Source organism: Mytilus galloprovincialis, chromosome 1, assembly GCF_965363235.1.
Source record: "Mytilus galloprovincialis chromosome 1, xbMytGall1.hap1.1, whole genome shotgun sequence".
NCBI classification, from domain to species: domain Eukaryota; kingdom Metazoa; phylum Mollusca; class Bivalvia; order Mytilida; family Mytilidae; genus Mytilus; species Mytilus galloprovincialis.
Genome location: NC_134838.1, coordinates 90,032,078 through 90,055,753, shown reverse-complemented (window position 1 = coordinate 90,055,753; position 23,676 = coordinate 90,032,078). Strand labels below are relative to the sequence as shown.

Sequence of the window (23,676 nt, the reverse complement as noted above, 5' to 3'; positions counted from 1 at the left end):
GTTTTTTTATGGAGTGAGGGATCTTACACAGGGCTTTTCTATGCTTTCTTTGCTCAACATATGGATGAGTATTCATTGAATCTACAAACGTTCTCAAGTATAACCAGGATAGAGATTTTAGATTGCTCACTAAGATGTGAAATAATTCTTGACCTTCATAAATTGCAGAGATTTGAATTGAAATGTCAGGAAATTTATTTATTTTTTAACATATGAATAAAATGATCAGATATCTCATCAAATGGTTGAACATAATGTCATGCACAGGAATGTTTCTGGTTCCTTACACCCTGACTTACTTGGCAGGGAAGCAGATCTATGTATATCATGTGCTGGAGGTACTGGTTCCTTTTTATCTTCTTCATCATCTGATTTATCATCCTCTCTGTTCATGTGTAATGTTGTGTCTAATAATGTAATGAAATTGTTCATTTCTTTGTTTTCTCTGAAACAGAAACATGTTTTTGTTTTAATTGTGGACATTTCCTTGCTTATAACAATGATATGTGAATATCAGAATCTAACATGTATCCTTTTCTTCATTTGTAAGCAGCTGAAAATAAAAAACATTAATATCATTCAAAAAAGTTTGGTTAAGTTGAATAAACTTAAATTTTGCTGACAGTACTATGTGCAAGAAATTCTTACTTTTTAGCTATATACTATCAGTTATTTTTAAACATCATTTACCTTATTTTTTAAAATTCATATTAAATTTGGACTTTGATTGTTTAAAATACCACAGCATCTTGCAGACTGAAAGGAATTGCATTTTTTTTCACTAAGGACCTCATAACTAATCAACTAGACAAAACACATAATATGAGCAGTTCTGTAACTAATTCTTTAGCATGTTTAGAAAGATCTCATGAATTATAGCATTGTTAGATGACAGAGTTTATAAAATTATCAAATATGTTGAAAACTAGTATCCAGCATACACAATTTGTATTCAAACACACTAACTCCAAAAGAATTTTTTGTTAGTCATAAGAATAACTGGGATAAAAGAATTGAAAGAGCAGTATTAAATATTCAACATAAATTATGTTATAAATTTAAAACAGAACTATTTAACAACAACAAGATTTCATTCTGTAAATTTCACATCAAATTCAGCATCATGAATATCACATAACTCTTCATTTTTTTTTACCCAATGTTTGACATGAAAAATGTAAAACATTTTACTAACTGAATATTGAAATCCAAGTTTTAATTTATTTTCTAAATAAAAATATTTGATGGCAGTTGAGAACTGAAAGAAAAAAAACAGCAAGTTTCCATTTGTAAAGGGATATAACTCTAGGACAGACAAAATTATGCTAACAAAAATTTAAACATGATCTGTGTTTTATGATTATAAGCATTATGTATAAGATTCATAACATTTGTTTGAGGCAAACTTCAGTTAGAGAATGGAAACCAATTTTCCAAACGTATGAAAAGTCAGACAAGGGTTAAACTAACTGTCCCCTCCACTAAGGTGGGGCATAGAAATGAAAATTTGTATTTATGATCTTAATCAATAAATAAATGATTTAACACAAATATTTCCAATCCAACATTGACTCTGCACTCTTGTTACCTTCGTCCAGTGTTGCATAAATTACAAACTCTATAACAACAAGTTTAATTTTTTTATAAATCTCACTCCAATTTATTGTACCATTTAATTCAAATATCTTTAAAAAATATAGATTGTATTTAAATATTTATACCTTTATTACATAATAATTAAATTAAAAAAAAATTATATCTTTAAATCAAATTGTGAATTATAATGTTTGTTATTCATTCAAAAACAAAGTATGACGGAAAGATATGAAAAGTAAATTATTTTTAACAATTTTTACCATAAGATATTTAAAAAACGTTATTTTGAGCATCCAGGTATGACCACACAGCAATGTTGAAACTCATATACATGTGTACAATATTGCACTAAACCAAGATCACCAATATAGTATCCATATAATAGCAAAAACAAACTTTATAAAATTGAATATTAAAAAAAAAAATATCTTCAAAATTTTGCATTCAGGACTGGTCTTCAAAGAAATTCCTCCCTATTTATCTTTTTATTTTATTTTTTAAGCAATACATTTTAAGTGTGTTCCTCTTTTAAGGGTGGAAAGCATATTCAACCACAATTATAAAATAGGATTTTTCAAATGTACCAATCCGAAAAAAGTAGGACAGTATCTTTTTGTTACAGAACTTTTCTCTTCATCAATAGGGCTAAGGGAAATTTAGGTATTTTCAGGATTGGTAATTGCCACTTTTGATGTCACAACCATAATTTATAAAAGGGGGTAAAAAATAAATCAAATGTACTATTTTGACATAGATTGCATTAAATTTGGTGATTACTTCTTAATTTTTCCATTTTTATCATTGTCACCCTATGCCTCCCCTTAGAAAAAAATAAAACCAACAATTTTGACTTGCTCTAAAACTGAAAATAATTTTGAAACATCAAAATGATGATAGTGATAAAGTTAAGAATTTTGGTAAAATTTAACAGATTGATAGATGTCCACACCATATGATGGTTGAATCTAATTGTTTGAGACATGAGAGTTTGTCAATCAGATGATTCCTAGATTTTGCCCTTTTTAATCATAACTTATATACTTATTTTATTCCTACAAATAAAGAGATGAAATACGCATCTTTTAGAAAGTAAGAACAGAAGTTTAAATGCAAAACCTTGAAGATATATATAAACATGATGATACCTGTCTGGATCAGAGCTGCCTTCATCCTCATCATCAGATAATTCAACCCTATCATAATACATATCACATTATATATCACAAGAGATATATCAATATTTTTTGTGGCAAATAACTATGATCTTTAGACCAGAAAGATTATTGAAAGGCATTCAAAATTTGTTTTGTTTTCAATTTATCATACAATTCTTTTCATCTAAGAATTTTTATTGTCCGCAATGCGGTAATAAGTGTACATTCACATTTTTGGACAAATTCATGTTGTTTGGAGTGTATTATGTATTCAGATGTTCCATCATGCTTAGGAAAACAGGCACAAAATTCTCTGTAATGGGTTTGCTCATACAATCAAATTGAGTTCTCAGCCAGCGTGTTAGGATAGAACAGTCAACTGCATCTGATCCCATTGTATACTTTGAAGATTTGAAGAAATTTTCCCAAAACTATCCAGCATGTGAAGACATAGACATTTTTAGGATAGACCTTGAATTCCTTTATACTGAGTACATTTTTTATTTCATATTTTTAACACAATTAAAGAACCTGAGTGAGCATGCTCACATACCCCACTTCCCCACATTGTCATTGGAGAAATTAAATAAGTGTAAGAAAAAAAAATTGTATAAGAAAAAACATTGAATAATAATTTCCTGTCAATATGCACATCTACATAGTATGTCCTTATTATCTACAAAATTTCATGAAATTCTGTTGTGTGGTTTCAGAGGAGTTGAGATGACAAACTGTTGAAGTAGTACCTTAAAGCAAATAAGTTCAAAGGAGTGTAACTCCTAGAATAAAAATTGAAACATAATTTCCTGTTGATATGCGCATCTAATTAGTATGTCCTTATTATCTAAAAAGGTTTCATGAAATTCTGTTGTGTGGTTTCAGAGGAGTTTCGATGACAAACCTGTAGAAGTAGTACCTTAAAACAAATAAGTTCTAAGGGGTGTTACTCCTAGAAAAAAAATTGAATCGTAATTTCCTGTCGATATGCGTATCTACATAGTATGTCCTTATTATCTAAAAAGGTTTCTGTTGTGTAGTTTCAGAGGAGTTGTGATGACAAACTGTTGCAGTAGTACATTAAGGTAAATAAGTTCAAAAGGACGTAACTCCTAGAAAAAAAATTGAATCGTAATTTCCTGTCGATATGCACAACTACATATTATGTCCTTTTCATCTTAAGGTTTCGTGAAATTCTGTTGTGTAGTTTCAGAGGAGTTGTGATGACAAACTGTTGCAGTAGTACATTAAAGTAAATATCCTCTCTACTTTCATAAGATTTTGAATTAAAATTATTAAAGTAAAAAGAGTCATGTTGACCAGTAAATTTTGAAAGATTTTAATTTTTAATTACCTCCATTTACATCCATTTATCACACAATTCACTTTTCATGTGAACAATTGTATGCTGCTCTCAGGCATATATCACTTAAAATAACATTGTATTGACTTTCAATAAATGTTGAGCTGTATTACAAACAAGGAAATATGATTATGAGGGAAAAGTATGAAGGCAGAGAAAGTTTCCCTATTTTTCATTGACAAAATCCTAATAATAAAGTTGTCTAAAGATAAGATACCTCTTATGTTCTCTCTTGAATTCACTACTTTCCTTCATTGTTTCTTCTTCAGAACTAGAACTATCATCCTTCATTGATGGAATACGCTTATGTCGTGCTGCAACCTGCACTCGAGGATGAGCTTGTTCACGCTGTCAAGAAATGAAAACAGATTTTAATATAAAAATAAAAACAAGTTGACCTGTGACTATTTCATGCATGGCTATTATGTGTAAGGTTATAGAAGTAATCTGTTAACAGGAAGTTGATGAGGGATGAATCTTAAATTACTTTATAGGTACATCATGCTCACTTCAATCTTGATACCAATCTCAGTAAAATTCATTTCTTTATAGGATTTTCAACTGAGTTATATTTTTTTTCTGATTTAATTTATTCTGATATAAAAATAAAACTACTGTGGAAAACTTGTCTAAATGGATCTCATGAATAAAATGACTGAAGTATTTAATAATACCAGAGTTAAAATCACGAAATATTTGTGCGATTCATTCCATAACTTTTCATGCCCGTTAATAGTTTCAAAGACTAAGGTTATTTTTGCTGTCATATTTCAAGAATTTGTTCATACATCCTCATTGGACAAAACATACTAATTGATAATTTGCATTCCTTGGACTTTTTAGCTTGATAAAGTAAACCACTGAAATGTCAAAAAACCGAACTGATTACTGTAGTGTTTCTGTCTTTATTATCATTATTGACAGGTATGAGCACCTTACAATCACTCTATATAATCTTGAGCAATAGTTGTAACCGCAGAAAAGACAAAGTTGCTATAACCCTCATAACCAGAAAATAAGTAACATATATATAGCATTATTAAAGTTTTTAAGTAAAATCTATTAAAACTTAAATGATATTAAACATTTTCTCCTACTGCCTAGAACTGACCTGATTCTTTTCTGCTTTTGTTTCTTTGTTCGATTCAACATGTCGAACTGGTTTGAGTACAACAGATCTGGCAGAAACAGGTCTTTCTAGAGCTATAAATATTAAAATATAGATGGGATAAGATTTAAAGACCTAGAACAAATAATTTACCTATGCATCTCCAACCTTTTGTGTTTCCTCTCAAATCCACATGTCTGACACAAATCTACATGTCTGACACAAATCCACATGTCTGACACAAATAGTTCAAACATAAATTGACTAAGATAAACTAAGTATTTTTTTTGTTTAATTACAACAATCAGATGTGATCTGAATGTCTTTGAACGACTAGATTTGAAAGTGAACCTATATATGATTGCTGCTCAGACGCTGAGTAAGGAGATACTGTCTATACATAGATCATATAATGTTCACAAGGATTATCTAACTTCAAAATAATATCTTCTGTTTTAAACACGAAAGGAGTAAGAATGATAAGAGCCAAGAATATTTCCCGAAATTCCAAAAGTACTTAAAACAGATATGTCAGTTGCAATGTCACCCTAATGTCATTAACATATCAACATTTACACATTTGATCTAAAAACTTAGGTCCACTGAATAACTAGACATGGTTTCAAACTTGTAATCCCATTGATTGTATCGTTTTGAAGTATATTTGCACCAATACCCACAAAGAACCTGATATTTCTGTCATGGACAGCATTTATACATGAAAATTCCTTGTGACCCAAACGGTAGCAAATAGTTGAGTCAATCTATTGTACTGTAAACTACTGTGTGTGTAATATGCATTGTATGATATATCATTTCATCAAAATTGTCTACTGAATTTTTGGCTTACATTGGGCTGCCTTATCTTTTTCTCTTCTTCTCTCTCTGGCTGATAAATTGCAACTCTGAAATAAATATAAACATTGATAACAGTTTTCAAAAAAAATTCTAAATGAGTAGAGAATGAATAAACACCAACCAGCAACATAAAATAAAAAATTTGACAAATGCATTTAAACCTCTATTTTACTTCCCATATGAAACTACGGTTTCATATCAAGGCGTATTATAATGTGCAGCCTAACCCACTTACCCTTGGTGTATTTATATCTAAATCTTCTTCCTTAGAACTTGAGGTACCGGTACTAGAGGATTTAGATCCATTAGATTGCTTTTCCAGAGAGAAACTTGGTCTCTTCTGAGGCTCACCAGAACCATGGTGTTGTTTAGGAGGAGGTGGAAGAGGACGAGGATTGTCAACTTTCTTTGGCTGAAAAAAATAATTGTTAAAATCAAGTTGTTACCGTTACATTATAAAATGCAAGAGTGGGTTTTTTTTACATTCATTTCATACATGTTCGTGTATATACATATAATACATATTTCAACTCATGATTATATACTGGAAAATTCCTTGTTAGTAAACTTTATACAGCATATTTCTATTTCATAAAAGTTAAACTATCCAATTTTTTAAGAGACATCAGATCTTTAGAATGGCATTTTAATTTCCAAATCAAATTTAATTGTTTAAACATGTCATACAAAATCAATCATAAACCTCACAAATGCTGTCTGTTATACACTTAAATATACTTCTTTTTTTTTTACATTTCACAGTAAAAGCGATGTAAACAATAAGAAGCTAAATCTTTCTGTACTGCAATATGAAATAATGAGCAAATCCTAGAAAAATAGACAGAACACAAATAAAGCTGGTACAAGCATTTCCCCCTTTTTGAGCATAACTCTATATATATGTATCATCAAATTGCAAATTGTTACTATTACCTCCCCTATCTCACATGAAATGGTGTATAAAATGTACCCACATCCACACCACAGGTATCACACTATACTTACACTATCATCATCATCCAAATGCTAAATTATTTAATTACTTTTTTGTTAATTTCTATAATTTCACCTATATTCTCAAACAATTAAATAGTGAGTGGAAAGTGACAATATAAACAGATTTTGTGAAAATAAATTTTTAATTTGATTTAAAAAAAATTGTGAAAAGGAAGGGAACTAGAGGCTCTAAAGAGCCTGTGTCGCTCACCTTGGTCTATGTGCATATCATAAACGAAGGACACAGATGGATTCATGACAAGATTGTGTTTTGGTGATGGTGATGTGTTTGTAGATCTTACTTTACTGAACATTCTTGCTTCTTACAATTATCTCTTTCTAAAATGAACTTGGCCCAGTAGTTAAAAGAATTTGTAAAAATTTACAAAATTTTCAAGATTTATTAAAAATTTGTTAAAAATTGACTATAAAAGGCAATAACTCCTTAAGGGGTCAAGTGACCATTTTGATCATGTTGACTTATTTGTAGGTCTAACTTTGCTGTACATTATTGCTGTTTACAGTTTATCTCTATCTATAATAATATTCAAGATAATAACCAAAAGCTGCAAAATTTTCTTAAAATTACCAATTCAAGGGCAGCAACCCAACAATTTCAGGGCAGATAGACCTTGACCTAACAAACAAATTCATTCTGTCAGATTTTATCTAAATGCTTCAGTTTCTGAGATATGAGCCAAAACTGCATTTTACCCTATGTACTATTTTTAGCCATGTTGGCCATCTTAGTTCGCAGGTGGGGTCATCGGACACATTTAATTTTTTTTAAACAACATACCCTAATGATGATTGTGGACAAGTTTGGTTAAATTTGTCTAAGTAGTTTCAGAGGAGAAGATTTTTGTAAAAGATTACATAAATTTACAAAAAAATTGTTAAAAATTGACTTTAAAGGGCAATAACTCTTTAAGAGGTCAACTGACCATTTTGGTCATGTTGACTTTTTTGTAGATCTTACTTTGCTGAACATTACTGCGGTTTACAGTTTATCTCTTTCTATAATAAAATTCAAGATAATTACCAGATACGGCAAAATTTCCCTAAAATTACCAATTTAGGGGCAGCAACCCAACATCGGGTTGTTAAATTCATTTGAAAATTTCAGGGCTCATAGATCTCGACCTAATAAACAATTTTATCCTGTCGGATTTGCTCTAAATGCTTTGGTTTTAGAAATATAAGCCAAAATCTACATTTTAATCCTATGTTCTATTTTTAGCCATGGTGGCCATCTTGGTTGGTTGGTGGGGTCACAGGACACATGTTTTAAACTAGATACCCCAATGATGATTGTGGCCAAGTTTGGTTTAATTTGGTTTAGTAGTTTCAGAGAAGATTTTTCTAAAAGTTAACGACGACGGATGACAGACGACGGAGGCCAAGTGATGAGAAAAGGCTAAAAAGTATTCACTGCAAGCACTGATGTGTGTTTCCTTATTTTTAAGATAGAACTAAAATAGCCTTTCATTAAATAAAAAAAAAACGTTATTTTCTAGCAGTATTACACATGAAATAAAATTTAAACTTTTTGTACATATTTCTTTTCATTGAAAATTTAACATATATTTCCACCTGTATGCTTATAATGGGGGTTTAAAATGTTGATCTCTGTCAACAGTTATTATATAAATGTGTAATTTCATCAACAGGCTAATCAAGTCATTTTTATTATAGAGAAAAAATATTATTGCAAACAAATTTTGACAACATTTTTTTTGTGGCAGCATTGAAATAATTCAATTGTCATCTAGCAGAAAAAAGAACGTTTTGTTGTGTGAAGAAATTTAGACCTATCAAGTAGCTTGAAACTAAACTTAAAGGGAAACTTCGCAAAAAAATCAAAAATTGATATTATGTTCATTCTGTATAAAAATGCTCAAATTCATGAATATTAAAGTTTTATTCTGCTAGATAAGAGATCACCATCGATTTTAAATTTAGAGTATCAATTCTCTCCGGTCAGCCATTTTGTTACCTTCTCCGATTTGCACCCAAGATATGTCTAAGGACCAAAACTACAGTAACCCGATGTAGTCGGAATTGCGTGTCGATATCTTGTCAATCGTACGGTTGTTTTATCCGACTAGTTAACTATAACTAAGTTGATACGGAAAATTTTCTTATCTTTTTTTTTTAATAACCATGATCTGTTATTTTTAACAATAATGATAATATTGGAATTAGTTAAAAAGTAAAAATTTCAAATCATAAATAAGTGTTCCGTGAAACTTGAATTGTTTTCGGAAATCTAATTAGTTCATAATTCTTTTGTGTAATAAACTTTATTCAAATAAATTAGTATCTTCGCTCCACTGATCACCTGCATGGCTAAAGGTATTACTCCCAAAGGTATTGCAGGGGGTGTGACACGTCCAGGTATTCAAGCGATTTCCTGTCGAGCTTGCAAATTCATGCATCGTTTCACTTCTTAGGGTATTGGTCAGGGTACAGGGCCGATAACTTATAACTTTCCATTTTGAACTATTAGGTGTTTAATATGCATCTCTATCTTGCGTGTCCGAAAGTGATATTATATTCTAGTCATTACTAAACTCGTACGCTTGTTTGTGAATAACATTTCTGATGTAAAGAAAATTATTTATAAAAATATAGATAATACCTAAAAATAAACTACAGATTTGATGAAATAAAAATCTATATACATATTTTTTGTCAATGGTGAAGGACAGATCGGACCATACCAGAAATTTTGATTTAAAAAAATGTACGCACTTGTCGACCATTCGTATATACGCCAGGATTAAAAGTAACGGAACTATAGCGAAAATTCAAATATATACATTGTACATAAGAAAGAACATGCATTTTGTGTAAATTGGGGTAAAAGTTTTGTTAGTAGACTAGTCCACGTATGCCAACAGTATGTAATCATCAAATGTCGAAAGACTATTGTATACCAAAAGAAGAAGAAGAAGAGATTTAAATACTGGTCGATATATAACTTTCTTTGGCTCATCGAAGTTATGGACATTTATATATCAATTAGATTGTTCTCGAATAAAGGAAGAAATTCGTCATCATCACAATTGTTCCGACATGCATGTTATATGTACGCAACTGGACGTACACTAATAATCCCTAAGGGATGTGAATATTTTCCAGGAAATCTATAGAGTATCAAAGTTTCAAATCAATTTCGGGATTTATTTTCTTTCTTGATATTCAATGACAGCAATTTAAAGAACAAACTGCTTGTCCGCTTTATGGGTATTCTTGTCAGTTGAAACAGACTTATAACATTAAACAATAGGGAAAAATGACATTAAATTCGTTCTGGTTTTTTTTTATACATTGTTGGTCAAATAGCAAAAGTATTATATATATATAGTTGGGCCCGATATAGTTACGGTGTGAGACGAAGACTATTTTGTTAAGGACATTCCCGATTATGTATAAATTTTGATGATGTTTTTCACACTTCAAAAGCATATATGTTCGTAAATTTCGAGTCCATTCCAAAAAGATTCTTAAATTTTCTGTCAAATTTTTTTTAAAAATTTATCAAATATTTGAAGTATTCGTGCGTTGTGAGATTTGAAATATTTTGATGAAAACATTAATTCCTATATAAATAGGTAATTAAAGATAACTTTGGATGGACTAAATTATATAATTGCAATTGTTAATGATCTGTTTGAAATATTTAAGGCCGATCCTAATCTAAGATAGTACAATTTTTAGTTCATACACTCGTGATTAGAAGGCTATTTTTATTTATGAATTTATACTTCAATTAAAATAATTAAGTATTTTATCGTTACTGAATTAATCAAAAGTCAAAATGTTAATTATTTTTTTTTTTTTTTACATTTCTGCAGGGACGTCTATATAAGTCCTTGATTTCTGTGTCTAAAACTTTGACTGACTCCCGTTTTCAATTCATACGAAATGTTGTTCACACCTTCAAGCCAGTAAACCGTGACGCCTAGATTTCACTGAATGAGGATCAAAGGATTAGAATTACATAATGCTAATCCTTTAATTACCTTGAGTTAACCGACGCACTCAACATTCTTTAGGTGTCACAAAACAATACACATATTATTTCCACCGTACAAGCAAGTGAAAATGTTTGCTGGAATGAAGCAAAAAGCTCAGAATACAAACGTGTATTTTTATTACACTACTGATCATGTCAATTTCATATGTTTGTTTAAAGTATTTGTAGAAAAAAATCATAAAAATGTTCTATTGTATGAATTAATTTTATTAATAAAATTCGTTTTAAAATATCCACACGATCTAATTTTAAAAGTTGCATGGCTATCACTTATTTTTCGTTGGTTAATAGCTACACCAAAAGTCGTCGATGCGCTTTAAATCGCGTTATTAGATGGTTAACGAACAAGACTTAAATGAGATATTTTCACTCCCGGCATGCATCAAAGACTTAAACTACGTCACATAAGTCAGGAAGTTTCAAGAAATAAAATTAATAATTCCCAATTTTCTCCTTTATTAGATTTCATATCAAAATAAAACTTTGTGAATATGTTTTTTATGGTATTATGAACATAATAAGATGAAAAGTGAAAAATCGCGAATTATCCCTTTAACCTAACCTGGTCTGTCAAATGTACTACTAAAATATAAGTACTTTGAAATACAAATGAAAATACATGTAGATAAATGTTTTCTATAATGTCATGTTTAAACAGGTTATGGTGGAAATAGTCATCAGTTTGTCCTTTCATTAAACAAAATCCTAATTAGCAAACTTTATACTTAAGTCAGAAAGGAAACATACTGTACATGAGATTTACTGAGTGATTGTACCATAGTTTAATTAGACAAATTCATATGAACATCTCCCAATAATAAATCAAGGTTCAAGCTACTCAAGGAAGTCCATTAACATGTCATTTTAAATCACATCAGAAGCACTCAAGAATTTTCAACTCACATTTTTGGCCTGTAATTCAAAACATGTTAATCATGAATTATTTCAACTGTTTCCATCTTCTTTAAAAACAACACATTTTTAACGGACTGTTTCTCATCATATTGTAAATATTTTTATGTTAAGACTTTGCCATGATGTATAATACATTTTCCCTAAAATATTTTGATTTAACATCACTTAATTTTTTTTTAGGAACATTATATTTTCTACAAGGCAGTATCAACTGGACATGTTTTTAAGAAAAATAGCAACTACTTGTCCCTAATAAATATTGTAACATTATTGATAAGAGGCGTTGTATGAATGTCATATCAGTTGAGACTAAACAAACTGAGTACAACTTAGTCATGTGAACATATAATTTGAAAGTTTGTAATTTTTATAAAAAATATACTTTTACAATAATTTTACACAATTCAACAGTACTTACATTTTTAAATATATTCTTTTTATGTGACGATTTAGAGGAACTAGCATCACCTCTAGAACTAATGTCACTTTTACCACTGCTGTTACTCTTCACACTAATGTCACTTCTGTCTGTATCCAGGCTAGATTCTGTCTCACCTTCCCTAGCTCTCTTCTTCAGGGCACTTTCCTTTTTCTTCTTTGGAGAAACAGCTTTCGGCTTAAAATATTTTACAATACAATATATATAGGTATCATACAATGCAGTAATTATCTTAATATAACAAACATACACTTTATGTCTATACATATATTGATAACAAGGGTTCAGAAACGGTCATATTTGCCAGTCTTGTCCTAAACTGAAAGTATTATGTCCTAAACGTGTAAATGGGATTTAGGTCAAATTTTATTTTTCAACAGAAATAATTTCAGTCATTTCGTTGAGATCGAGTTTCAAAATCACCATTTTGAACATATTTTTAGTTTTATTATCGATTTTATGCAATTAAACTGTCACTCCAGTAAAGCGTTAAAATCCTGAGGGCCCTCCTAATAACTATATTAATGCCTCAGGGAGCTATTGGCTAATGATCGCTAATCTCTTTACCTGTGTTTTAATTCACACCTGGCTATTAATCACACGCTCTGAACTAATATTATAAAGAATATAAAGAAATTAAAATTCCATACCAACTGTCTACTTTTTAGCTGAGACAATTCTCAATTATGATTTAAAATTAAAATAAAACTTGATTAAATTTATGTAGAAAAAAGTATGTTTTCACTACTAACACACATGCTTTGATTGTGTAATACACATGCTTGAAATTCTCTTCTGCAGATTAGACACTTTATCATAAATTTAAAATGATTTCATGCTAAAAACCAGATGCTCCGCAGGACGCAGCTTTATACGACTGCAGAGGTTGAACCCTGAACGGTTGGGGCAAGTATGGACACAACATTCAAGCTGGATTCAGCTCTAAATTTGGATTGTGATTAAATAGTTGACACAGCAAAGGTTTCTGACACAGAATGAATGTGGTCTAATGAACTTAAATATTTTTTTTGCCTTTGAGCAATTCACTATGCTGTTGAATATTAATCCTCTCAAAAAATTGTTTGAAGAAATTTTCTTTTTATTTATGAAATCTGAAATGAGAAAGACTTAACCCCCCCCCCCCTCCCCTTTTTTTTAACATCCCCCTTTCCCTTTTTCCAAAACTGATCTCAATTCAAATTTCTAATGGAGTTTGCAACAATAACTACTCATTTAAATACATCGTAAAATATTAAAATGTAAAATAAAGTGCTTGTTATCACTGAATGGTAAAGATTGTTTTAATTTATCAGTTGGTAGTAAAAGTGAATATACATTGTTTATTGTATAAAACAATGATTTAAGTTGATTCAACTACTATTCTGGACAAAGAAAGATAACTCCAATTGAAAATATCTTGCTATTGCAAAATATTGTGCAATTAGATATTTCTTGCTATTGCGCAATACTGTGCAATTGAAAATATTTGCTATTGCACAATACTGTGCAATTGAAGATTTCTTGCTATTGCTGAATACTGTGCAATTGAAAATTTCTTGCTATTGCACAAAACTTAATATAATAATTTTGGATCCTGATTTGAACCAACTTGAAAACTGGGCCCATAATCAAAAATCTAAGTACATGTTTAGATTCAGCATATCAAAAAAGCCCAAGAATTCAATTTTTGTTAAAATCAAACTTAGTTTAATTTTGGACCCTTTGGACTTTAATGTAGACCAATTTGAAAACAGGACCAAAAATTAAGAATCTACATACACAGTTAGATTTGGCATATCAAAGAACCCCCAATTATTCAATTTATGATGAAATCAAACAAAGTTTAATTTTGGACCCCGATTTTGACCAACTTGAAAACTGGGCCCATAATCAAAAATCTAAGTACATTTTTAGATTCAGCATATCAAAGAACCCCAAGGATTCAATTTTTGTTAAAATCAAACTAAGTTTAATTTTGGACCCTTTGGACCTTAATGTAGACCAATTTGAAAACGGGACCAAAAATTAAGAATCTACATACACAGTTAGATTCGGCATATCAAAGAACCCAAATTATTTAATTTTTTAGATGAAATCAAACAAAGTTCAATTTTGGACCCTTTGGGCCCCTTATTCCTAAACTGTTGGGACCAAAACTCCCAAAATCAAACCCAACCTTCCTTTTATGGTCATTAACCTTGTGTTTAAATTTCATAGATTTCTATTTACTTATACTAAAGTTATGGTGCGAAAACCAAGAATAATGCTTATTTGGGCCCCCTTTTGGCCCCTTATTCCTAAACTGTTGGAACCTCAACTCCCAAAATCAATCCAAATCTTACTTTTGTGGTCATAAACCTTGTGTTTAAATTTCATTGATTTCTATTTACTTATACTAAAGTTATTGTGCGAAAACCAAGAATAATGCTTATTTGGGCCCTTTTTTGGCCCCTAATTCCTAATATGTTGGGACCAATACTCCCAAAATCAATCCCAACCTTCCTTTTGTGGTCATAAACCTTGTGTTAAAATTTCATCGATTTCTATTCACTTTTACTAAAGTTAGAGTGCGAAAACTAAAAGTATTTGGACGACGACGCAAGACGACGACCCCAACGTGATACATGTACCAATATACGACCAAAAATTTTTCAATTTTTGCAGTCGTATAATAAAGCAATATTGTTACACTATTAAAGGTAAAATATAAAAAAAGCCGATGATTTCCTGTGAATTTGATAAACAAAACTAATCCAGGAAATGAGTCCAGAATTGTTCGTATAAGTATTGTCGCATTACATCCGGTTTGTATTTCGAATTCAGAATTGAAAGAAACGTAAGTAATGACAGAGAAAATTTTCGTTTTGAGTCATTAAAATCATTTTATTTTTAAACTGTTGTCTTCCCTTAATTGCTCTTGATCAATTTTAAGAAAATTGTAGGATAAATCATGAAGTAAATACGATGCAACAGTGAAACAAGTTCGTTGATGCTACGAGCATGAGCATACTCATAGTCATGCAGTAATGAGATTTTTTGAAAAGGGGCACCAACTTTTAGGTTATATGAAAATGACCGAAATTAGGAGAAAAAATTTCCGGATCCTTGATTGATTTAATCTGTTTATAAAAATAAGATATATCAATATAAGATAGAGATTTTTGTTTATTCATTTTTTTAAATCTGAACTGTATGAATATATATCTTGAAATTATTCTAATGAGAACCTACTACATCATTTACTTCTTTAACAGGATGAACTTCTACTAATGTATCGTTGTCACTTGATTCTGAGGATGAATCCAATTTCTTTTTCACTTCTACTGGCTTTCCAACTTCTGCAATGGGAGGTAATTCTTTATTGGCACCATTGGATGGCTTTCGAGCATGCTGCTTCCTTAAAGGAGCAGGCACAGGCTGTGTATCTGTGTCATTTTCAACTACAATATTTTTATTAGCACTATGTCCACTGTCTAAATTGTCTTCACCAGGTACATGTACCATATGTCTGCTGACTTGCACTGATTTGCCAACTTGCATGGCTGCTGAATTGTCTGGTCTAGGCCTTGGGTCTGGGGCTGTAACTGGTCTTCTTTGACCTGCTGTACTGGGTCGTCTAAAATATTAATTTAAAATTCAACTTTTTCACAAAATCAGAATGTGTAACAAAATATTGGAATATCTGTTTTTAATACAGATTGACTTTTTGAATGTTTTGGAATATAATATATTACCTCAACTTTACAAGTACATTGCCAGTGTGATAGAAATAAAATCATGGCATTTTGGTAGGCACTCACAGCCTAAAATCCATCATATGAGGCCTTTTACTAGGCTTTATTTATGTAATATATAGAGATTAATACATGGCCTTTTCCATATCAGCCTGGTTATCATCCTGAGACCCCCATATCAGCCCGAGACGGAGTCGAGGTGCTGATATGGGTCGAGGGATGATACCCAGGCTGATATGGAAAAGGCCATGTATTAATCGCTTTATCATATACTTCCGACAATAGTTTTATGTAAGGCAAATAAAATAATGCAATAACTAAAACGGTCAAACATTTTATAAAGAAAATTAAAATTATGAATCAAATATACTATAGTTGTCCAACAACAGCATTATACTCCTTATATATTTATGGTAACATTTCCTATAGAGGCATTTTGAAACATTGAAAATTTGGAAGAGTTTTACGATCATTACTACTCCATGTTTGTTGTACTATAAAATGATTCATAATTGTCAATGGCATTTGTTGGCAAGTATTAAACTATCCCCACAAAAGTTCCCGTAAATTTTGACGTCGTCATAAAAAACATCTGACGTCACAATGGAAAAGTAAACAACCGATACCGGAAACACCGGAAGTAACTTGCACGAGAGGCACTGATATGTTTTTTTTGCACGAGAGGCACTGATATGTTTTTTTTGCACGAGAGGCACTTGATATGGGTTATCAGCCCGGGTGGGAAGATATGGCTTGTGCACTTCCGCCCATTACACATATGCAAAAGCTATCATATTAATGCTGAGTATATGATAAATCAAAATATCAAATTAGGCATGACAGTGAATAAAATAAAACAGATGTTAATGCTAGAACTTAAATGACAGTAGAATGTTATATAACTCAAACATGGTATACAAATATAATATGATTTATATCATGTAAAAAAAGTGAAATCCAAGTCTAATATGATTGTAAGTACGCTTTATTCTTTAATTACTAGTTCATGGCTCTAAGAAAGCAGAAAGGTAAAAAAAAAATACAGATGAACAAGTTGATTTGAAAATTTGAAAATCTAGCAAGAGTAAACAATTAAAATGTTTATTCAAATCAATGGGAAATAGAGAAGTGTCAAAATTCCATCTCCATCAACATTTACATACAGACATACCATGTTTAACAAACTGTTACATTTGCGTCGCTCTATTGTGACATTAATAGTTTTCATTACCCTTTCTTGGTTTCTTCTAAAAAGACTGCAATGTTTCGTTTAATGTATGGATCTCTGAGAATTCTGCTTACAGTAGGTCTTCGTTCTGGTTCTTGATGTAACATGTTACGGATGATTTGCTGTAGCTCAGGACTGTATTTCTTTGGTAATGGAGGCATCTATTGTTAAAAAAAAAGAATCCTCTATTTTAAACAGAATTGTTTTATTGTTTTTAAATAAATTATTTTCTAATTCTTCAAATATAGGTTATCCACTTGATTCAACTTTGGTGGATTGTTGTCTCATTGGCAATCATACCACATCTCCTTATTTTAATTTTAATGACATTAGACAGTTCACAATTAAGTTGTTTAGTTTTGATTAAAAACATGTACTTGTTTGTAACTTTTAATGCTTATCTTCTGACAAAATTGACTTAATAAAATTCTATAAAAATCCAACTTTGTTGAAATTTTAAATTTATTTTGTTTTTACCTAAATTTGAAATTAACTGTTTACATTTTTTGACAATGACAAATAATGAGCATAGTGCTTGCAAGCACTGAAGGGTAAAGATTGCATTCATTTTGCAGTGGGAACTAAGAATAAAACATTGTATTGTATTAAACATTGAAAGGCAGGGCGTTTTATGCACTATGTTTTGGGTATATATGTGTATCAAAGGTAGTGATAAAATCCTGCAAAATTAATAACTATCAGGCCAGCAACATCAGGGTTTTGGTTGCATGATCTCCACAAATAGTTATAAAAAATAGTGGCTTATTCTAAATGAAATGCAGTGGAGTCTGTTTAACAAATTTATTGCTAAAAAATGTCTTAATTCTATGATATTGTTCGACTTACTCTTCCTTTGAGAATTTTATATACTAAAGCTTGCATGTCTCTTCCATTAAATGCATGTTTTAATGTTGCCATCTCATACACACAGCATCCTAATGCCCATACATCAGACTGAAAAAAGGTCAAAAGTTAACAAGGTCAACATAGTTATACACTGAAATTTTTGCAAAAATATCTGTGAACAAAAACCATTATAGTTAATTTTTCGAAAATAAAACTGAAATGGAAGTTTAAATAATGAAGAAAACCAGAAATCAATAGGAAAAACAAATTACAAAAAAAAGGGATAATCTAATAATGTACATGTACATGTATACTGCAGTATACTGTGGTTTCATTTATTTTCGTGGGTATTCCTTTTCATGGATTGAGGAAAATTACACTTTCTTGGATATTTGATATAGTGGTGTTGCCAATCTCTAAATACAAAGCCTATAGAAAATTTTAAATTCGTTGAACATTTAAATTTGTGGTTCAACTGTTCCCACAAAACCCACAAAAGTTAGTATCCAATTATAATGAATCCACAGTTAGTATCTCATATCGTTGTCTTTAATTTGGGTAGACTATTTCTGTACTGAATGATCCAAAAATAGAATGTATATGACTAACCTTGTGGTTATATGGTTTATTACTAAAAAGTTCAGGACTCATGTAATAGGGTGTTCCTATTAGTGTAGTAGCCATGTCTGTTGAACTGTCCAATACTCTGTAAATATAGAAGTTGTCATACAATTTGTTAACAAGGTCAGAATAAACATCAATTGCAATATTTATTCATGTTGGCATTATTTATGTATTCAATTTCATAAAGATTAATGAACAAGCTATATTCCATTATAAGCTTATTATAATTCATCTGTATAATATAAAAGTTATTCAGAAAAGTAGTCCATACACTTTTATGTTTGTTTCTTGAAGGTTTAGATGTAGATTTCACATCCACTTTTTAACTTACAAATTACAATACTAATTCATTGCAAAAAAAAACCCTTATTTTTTTTGTTTCTTACCTTGCAATGCCTAAATCTCCAACTTTTATGATTTTACTTTTTGTTAAAAATATATTCTGTGTTTTCAAATCTCTATGTAATATATTCCTTTCATGCATATACTGAAATAGAAAAAATATAATAGTTTACAGAGCAAATTTCCTCCATAAAAAAAAAGCAATTGCTTTATTCAGATGAATGGATGATACATGTATAACTTAAAAACTTTCTGCTATATTCAATGATATTACAGGTGACCTTATAAAAAAACTATGTTTTAAATATATGTATTTTAACAAATATATTTTGTGCCAGTACTACAAGTATGTTTGTAAATACATTTTTTAATACAGCCAGTCGTTGCCCTGGTCTGTTGTACTCATGCCATGCTACATGTCGTATGGAAGTGAGTTATAAAATATTTCCTCTTATTCTAACCTGATTTATCCTTTTCCTAGATGTAGTGATAGAGTCTATATTGTTATGGGTCCAATTGAACATATATATACAAGATGAAAAAGGTCAATGATTGTATAACTGGCATACTACATTTGTAATAGAAATGTATAGAAGAAGAGTCACTTCAGCAAAAGCTTACTTGTGAAAGTCATATCAAACTGTCAACCTCCATCCATCTCTTCGTTATACTATTGACCTACCTGCAAAGCCATAGCTATCTGAACAAACCACTCCACCACTTGTCTTTCTTCTAACAATGTCTGTTTTTGTTCTTTTAATTTGGTGTATACATCACCTCCTTCACAGAACTGCATAGCTATATGAAGCTGTCCGTCCCTTTCAAAAGAGTCTTTGTAAGCAACAATGTTTGGATGTTTCAGTTTTGACAGCAGTTTCGCCTCTTGTTCAGCAGATGATCTTTCTTTCTTTGAAGCCTTTGCAAGATTTATTCTCTTTAATACATACTGTGGAAGACAAAAATTCCATTATAACTATGGGGGAAAAAATAGTAAATAATATAAATAAATGGATTTGTGCACCTTACATGTACATGTACCTTTTTAGTGTTGATAACAAATAAACACATAAGATGGTTTAGATCAGTACTATTTGAGCAACTGAATTATAAATGGACTAGTACTAATGCAAGGAAGTAAACATCAGTATGTTGATGGTTTTCTGTAACTGAAGACGAAGTAAGTTGGCTGGAATTCGTCATAAATATATATCTTAGTGGGAATCCTCTAACAGAATTTCTACACTTCCAATACATGTAGTTTGTTCTAGATTTTAACATGCTCACAAAATTGCATCTTCTTGTTTCAAACTTGTACATGTGTTGTCAGTTTACAAAAAATGTAAAAAAAATAAGACCGATGATTATTAGAGAGAATATCTATATTTTGCAAAAAAGATCCATGTGATTTCATATTGTTTGTACATCATTTTACATTAGGCCAGGAATTTTTAATTTGTTGGTTTACAGATTTACCAACCCGATTTTGCCGATTTGCAGAATAAAAATAAAAATGACTTTTCATGCTTTCTTATTCCTTCTGACCCAAACAAAAACATTATCTCTAAAAATAAATATAATATCCTTTTCTATGAAATAAAATGCATTAAACACTAACAGAATTGATAACACTTATGGTTATGAAAACTAAAACTTCCTATTTACGTAACTAAAAATAGACAAATCAATCATGACTAACCTTGAAATGTTGTTTGCGCAAATAACTTTGCGGAACAAAACCTGTCTTTGAAACCCATTACACATTAAGTTCGTTTCCCGTATTTGTCATCATTCCGTAAGATAGAAAAATGGAAAATGAACTTGTCCAGGACCAACCGTGGAAGACGTGAAGTTGAAGAACTTAATTAAAACAAATCCTTTGGAATTTTCTTCCTACTAATGTTATTGATAATAAAAAATAAATTGTCCATTTGGAAATAAAAACAGGAATGCATGATAACTGATGAACCCGATATCTTCCTTTTTCTAGTGGACGAGTCTATTACGTTTTTGACACGTGTTGAAACTTAATTTTGTACGTTTTTTGCATTTTTTTTCTTTATCAGTTTTCGTGTTTGAAGATCATTTATCATCAAGTTTCCTCAAAAATTTTCAGGGCTACATTTGTGAAATGACTATTTAATTTCGTTTTTGTCTGTGGACACAAATCCCCTTTTTTCACAGAAAATTATAAGACGATGTCATGCGATGTTAATGGCAGCTGAGCAATAATATTACATCAAACTAATATATAAGAAATAATGATAAAATAGCAAACCAAACATATTGTTAGAAAGGTATATGGGTTTTTTTTGCATATTTTTCTGTCTTGAGAGATTTTTTTTTGATTTTTTTCCCGACCGACCCGACTTTTTCATGGGGAAAATCCGTAAACCAACAAATTAAAAAACCCTGGCTTTAAGGAGGTAGACCTAGGTTAAGGGAAATAACTCTTAAAATCATCAGTACGTTTGTGTCAACCATTTTTATAAATATATTCTAAGCTTCTAGGTTACATAGATTATTTCCAATCTGTTTCAGGTAAATGCTTAAAAAAATTGATGAAACTTGACTTGAACAAACACATAACTGATTTAAAGAGTTATCTCCCTGAACCAAGGTCTTCCACCTTAAATACTTTAACAAATTATATTGTGCTGTTGAAATCTGTTTTAAGTACATAATGTACAAACTAGCCTGGACATATATACATTGTAAGGTAATCTAGTCAAAAAATGCTTTTGGTTGTAATTTAATGGACTTAATTGACCATGTTATATCATCTTTATTTGTATGATAACAAAAATATGCAAATTTGATGCATTCAAAAATAATTAACCATTCCGACTGAACCTTTATCATAAAAGGCTCCCTGTGTACATGATGTCTTGTTTTCATGAATTTGTCACAGGATAGTCAAGAAAAAAATTAACTGTTTTCACAGCGATATGTCCTGCTTTTTTGTTATTTAGAATGCCAGATAACTCATCCCAGAAACAAAGCGGACTGAGTCACATTGGTCCGACTATGAATACAATTCAGACTGTCTTCTTTTGTTTGAAAGCTGTACGAGTACATTTGTAAATAACATGTGTAATGTTTTGAAAGATTCTGTTTTATTTTTTTGGTTATATGTTATATCCTCAATTATTTAAAGTAGACAGTTTAAGTTGCCTCCTGACTAACATGTCGAGAAAAATCCACTTTATGAAACTTAAGTCATGTTAGTATGGGGACGAAGTCCCCAATTACGGTAGAAAAATCAATAAAAAAAAAAAAAAAAATCGTGAAAATTTCCCGAATTTTTCATTGTACTAATGAACTCAAAATCGTTAACTTTTTTTTTCAGATGTACTTCCGTTTCCGGTCTTCCATTTCCGGTCTTGTTTGCATGAGACTTTGAATAAAATGTATATTTATCAACATATAGGAAGGAATTCAACACCTAATCATTTTTAATAATTGTTTGATATGAAAAAAACAGCGTTTCTTTGTTTACATTGAATATGACATCATAACTTAAATAATGTCACAACTAAATCCCTAACAACAGAACCATTATCGGAAAACGTTACGGCATTTCCGTTTCTTTTATCAACATGTTTTAATTCAAAAAAAAAATACAAACTTCGTCCCCATTCACAGGTTATGCCTGCCTCATATTAGCACAATGAATTCTTACCATTGATGTCAGATAAGGTAATCAATTCTACTTTGTTTAAAAAATATACCTGTTTTCTATCCCTTTTGTGTCTGTACAAAGAAACTTCACCATAACTTCCCTTTCCAATTGCTCGTAGGTACTCAAAATTGTCCATTGGATTGCTTGATCGCGACATTTTATTCTTGTGACTTTGACAGTTTAAATCTACTTTTGAATGAACCTTTGATGTCTATGTTTCAAATGTGAGATAAGTTTTCATGTTTCTATATCACTATTGCATACTGCATTTAATTCGTTTATTCGTCAATAAGTTCATCGTTTTATGTCAATGTTCTATAAACTTTATGTTCTGTTTTAGAGTCATGTAGCAAGTGACATTTCATGTCTTTTTTTCGATTATGGCTTAGAAGTTTAATTGCTTGACGGAGTTGTCTTTCAGTTTGATATGAAAGATATAAAATATTAATAAAAATCTATCAAACTTGGTGTCTTTTCGACAATTTCCACGTTTCTAACAAAGCTTTCTTTTGCGACTATGGATTCAGGAAGTTTATGCAAAGCACTATGGGATTTGTTGATGTCATCTTTTCAAATCTTCATTGAAGAAGAGCATAATAGAAGATCTGACTAATTACCTAAGCTCATATCAAGAAAAATATAGACAACTATCAAAGTAGTAGAGGAAAGAAATTTGACAATTTGCTTATGTTAAACGATCTTAAGGGAATGGTCATTATTTATCAGCTGAGGGGGTGGGTTCAAATTTTTGATAT

General features: G+C 30.5%; 1 protein-coding gene across 6 annotated transcripts in view; it reads right to left on the bottom strand.

The window, feature by feature from the left end:
- Positions 1–23,462, bottom strand: part of LOC143044259 (uncharacterized) — a 32,084-nt gene extending 8,622 nt beyond the window's left edge. For 2 of the 6 annotated variants that reach the window (XM_076216189.1, XM_076216206.1), the window contains exons 1-15: positions 22,971–23,461; positions 19,925–20,188; positions 19,287–19,387; positions 18,886–18,982; positions 18,277–18,384; positions 17,434–17,591; positions 15,700–16,084; positions 12,448–12,645; positions 7,082–7,102; positions 6,312–6,488; positions 6,069–6,123; positions 5,222–5,313; positions 4,328–4,458; positions 2,742–2,789; positions 300–445 (exon numbers count right to left, since the gene is read on the bottom strand). In XM_076216189.1, the coding sequence (XP_076072304.1) occupies positions 300–445; positions 2,742–2,789; positions 4,328–4,458; positions 5,222–5,313; positions 6,069–6,123; positions 6,312–6,488; positions 7,082–7,102; positions 12,448–12,645; positions 15,700–16,084; positions 17,434–17,591; positions 18,277–18,384; positions 18,886–18,982; positions 19,287–19,387; positions 19,925–20,188; positions 22,971–23,078 (2,089 nt within the window). In that variant the 5' untranslated portion in view covers positions 23,079–23,461. Of the gene's footprint in view, positions 1–299; positions 446–2,741; positions 2,790–4,327; positions 4,459–5,221; positions 5,314–6,068; positions 6,124–6,311; positions 6,489–7,081; positions 7,103–12,447; positions 12,646–15,699; positions 16,085–17,433; positions 17,592–18,276; positions 18,385–18,885; positions 18,983–19,286; positions 19,388–19,924; positions 20,189–22,970 lie in introns of all 6 variants that reach the window. The other 4 variants (XM_076216219.1, XM_076216225.1, XM_076216196.1 and 1 more) reach the window with 3 other exon arrangements.
- Positions 23,463–23,676: the final 214 nt, after the last annotated feature.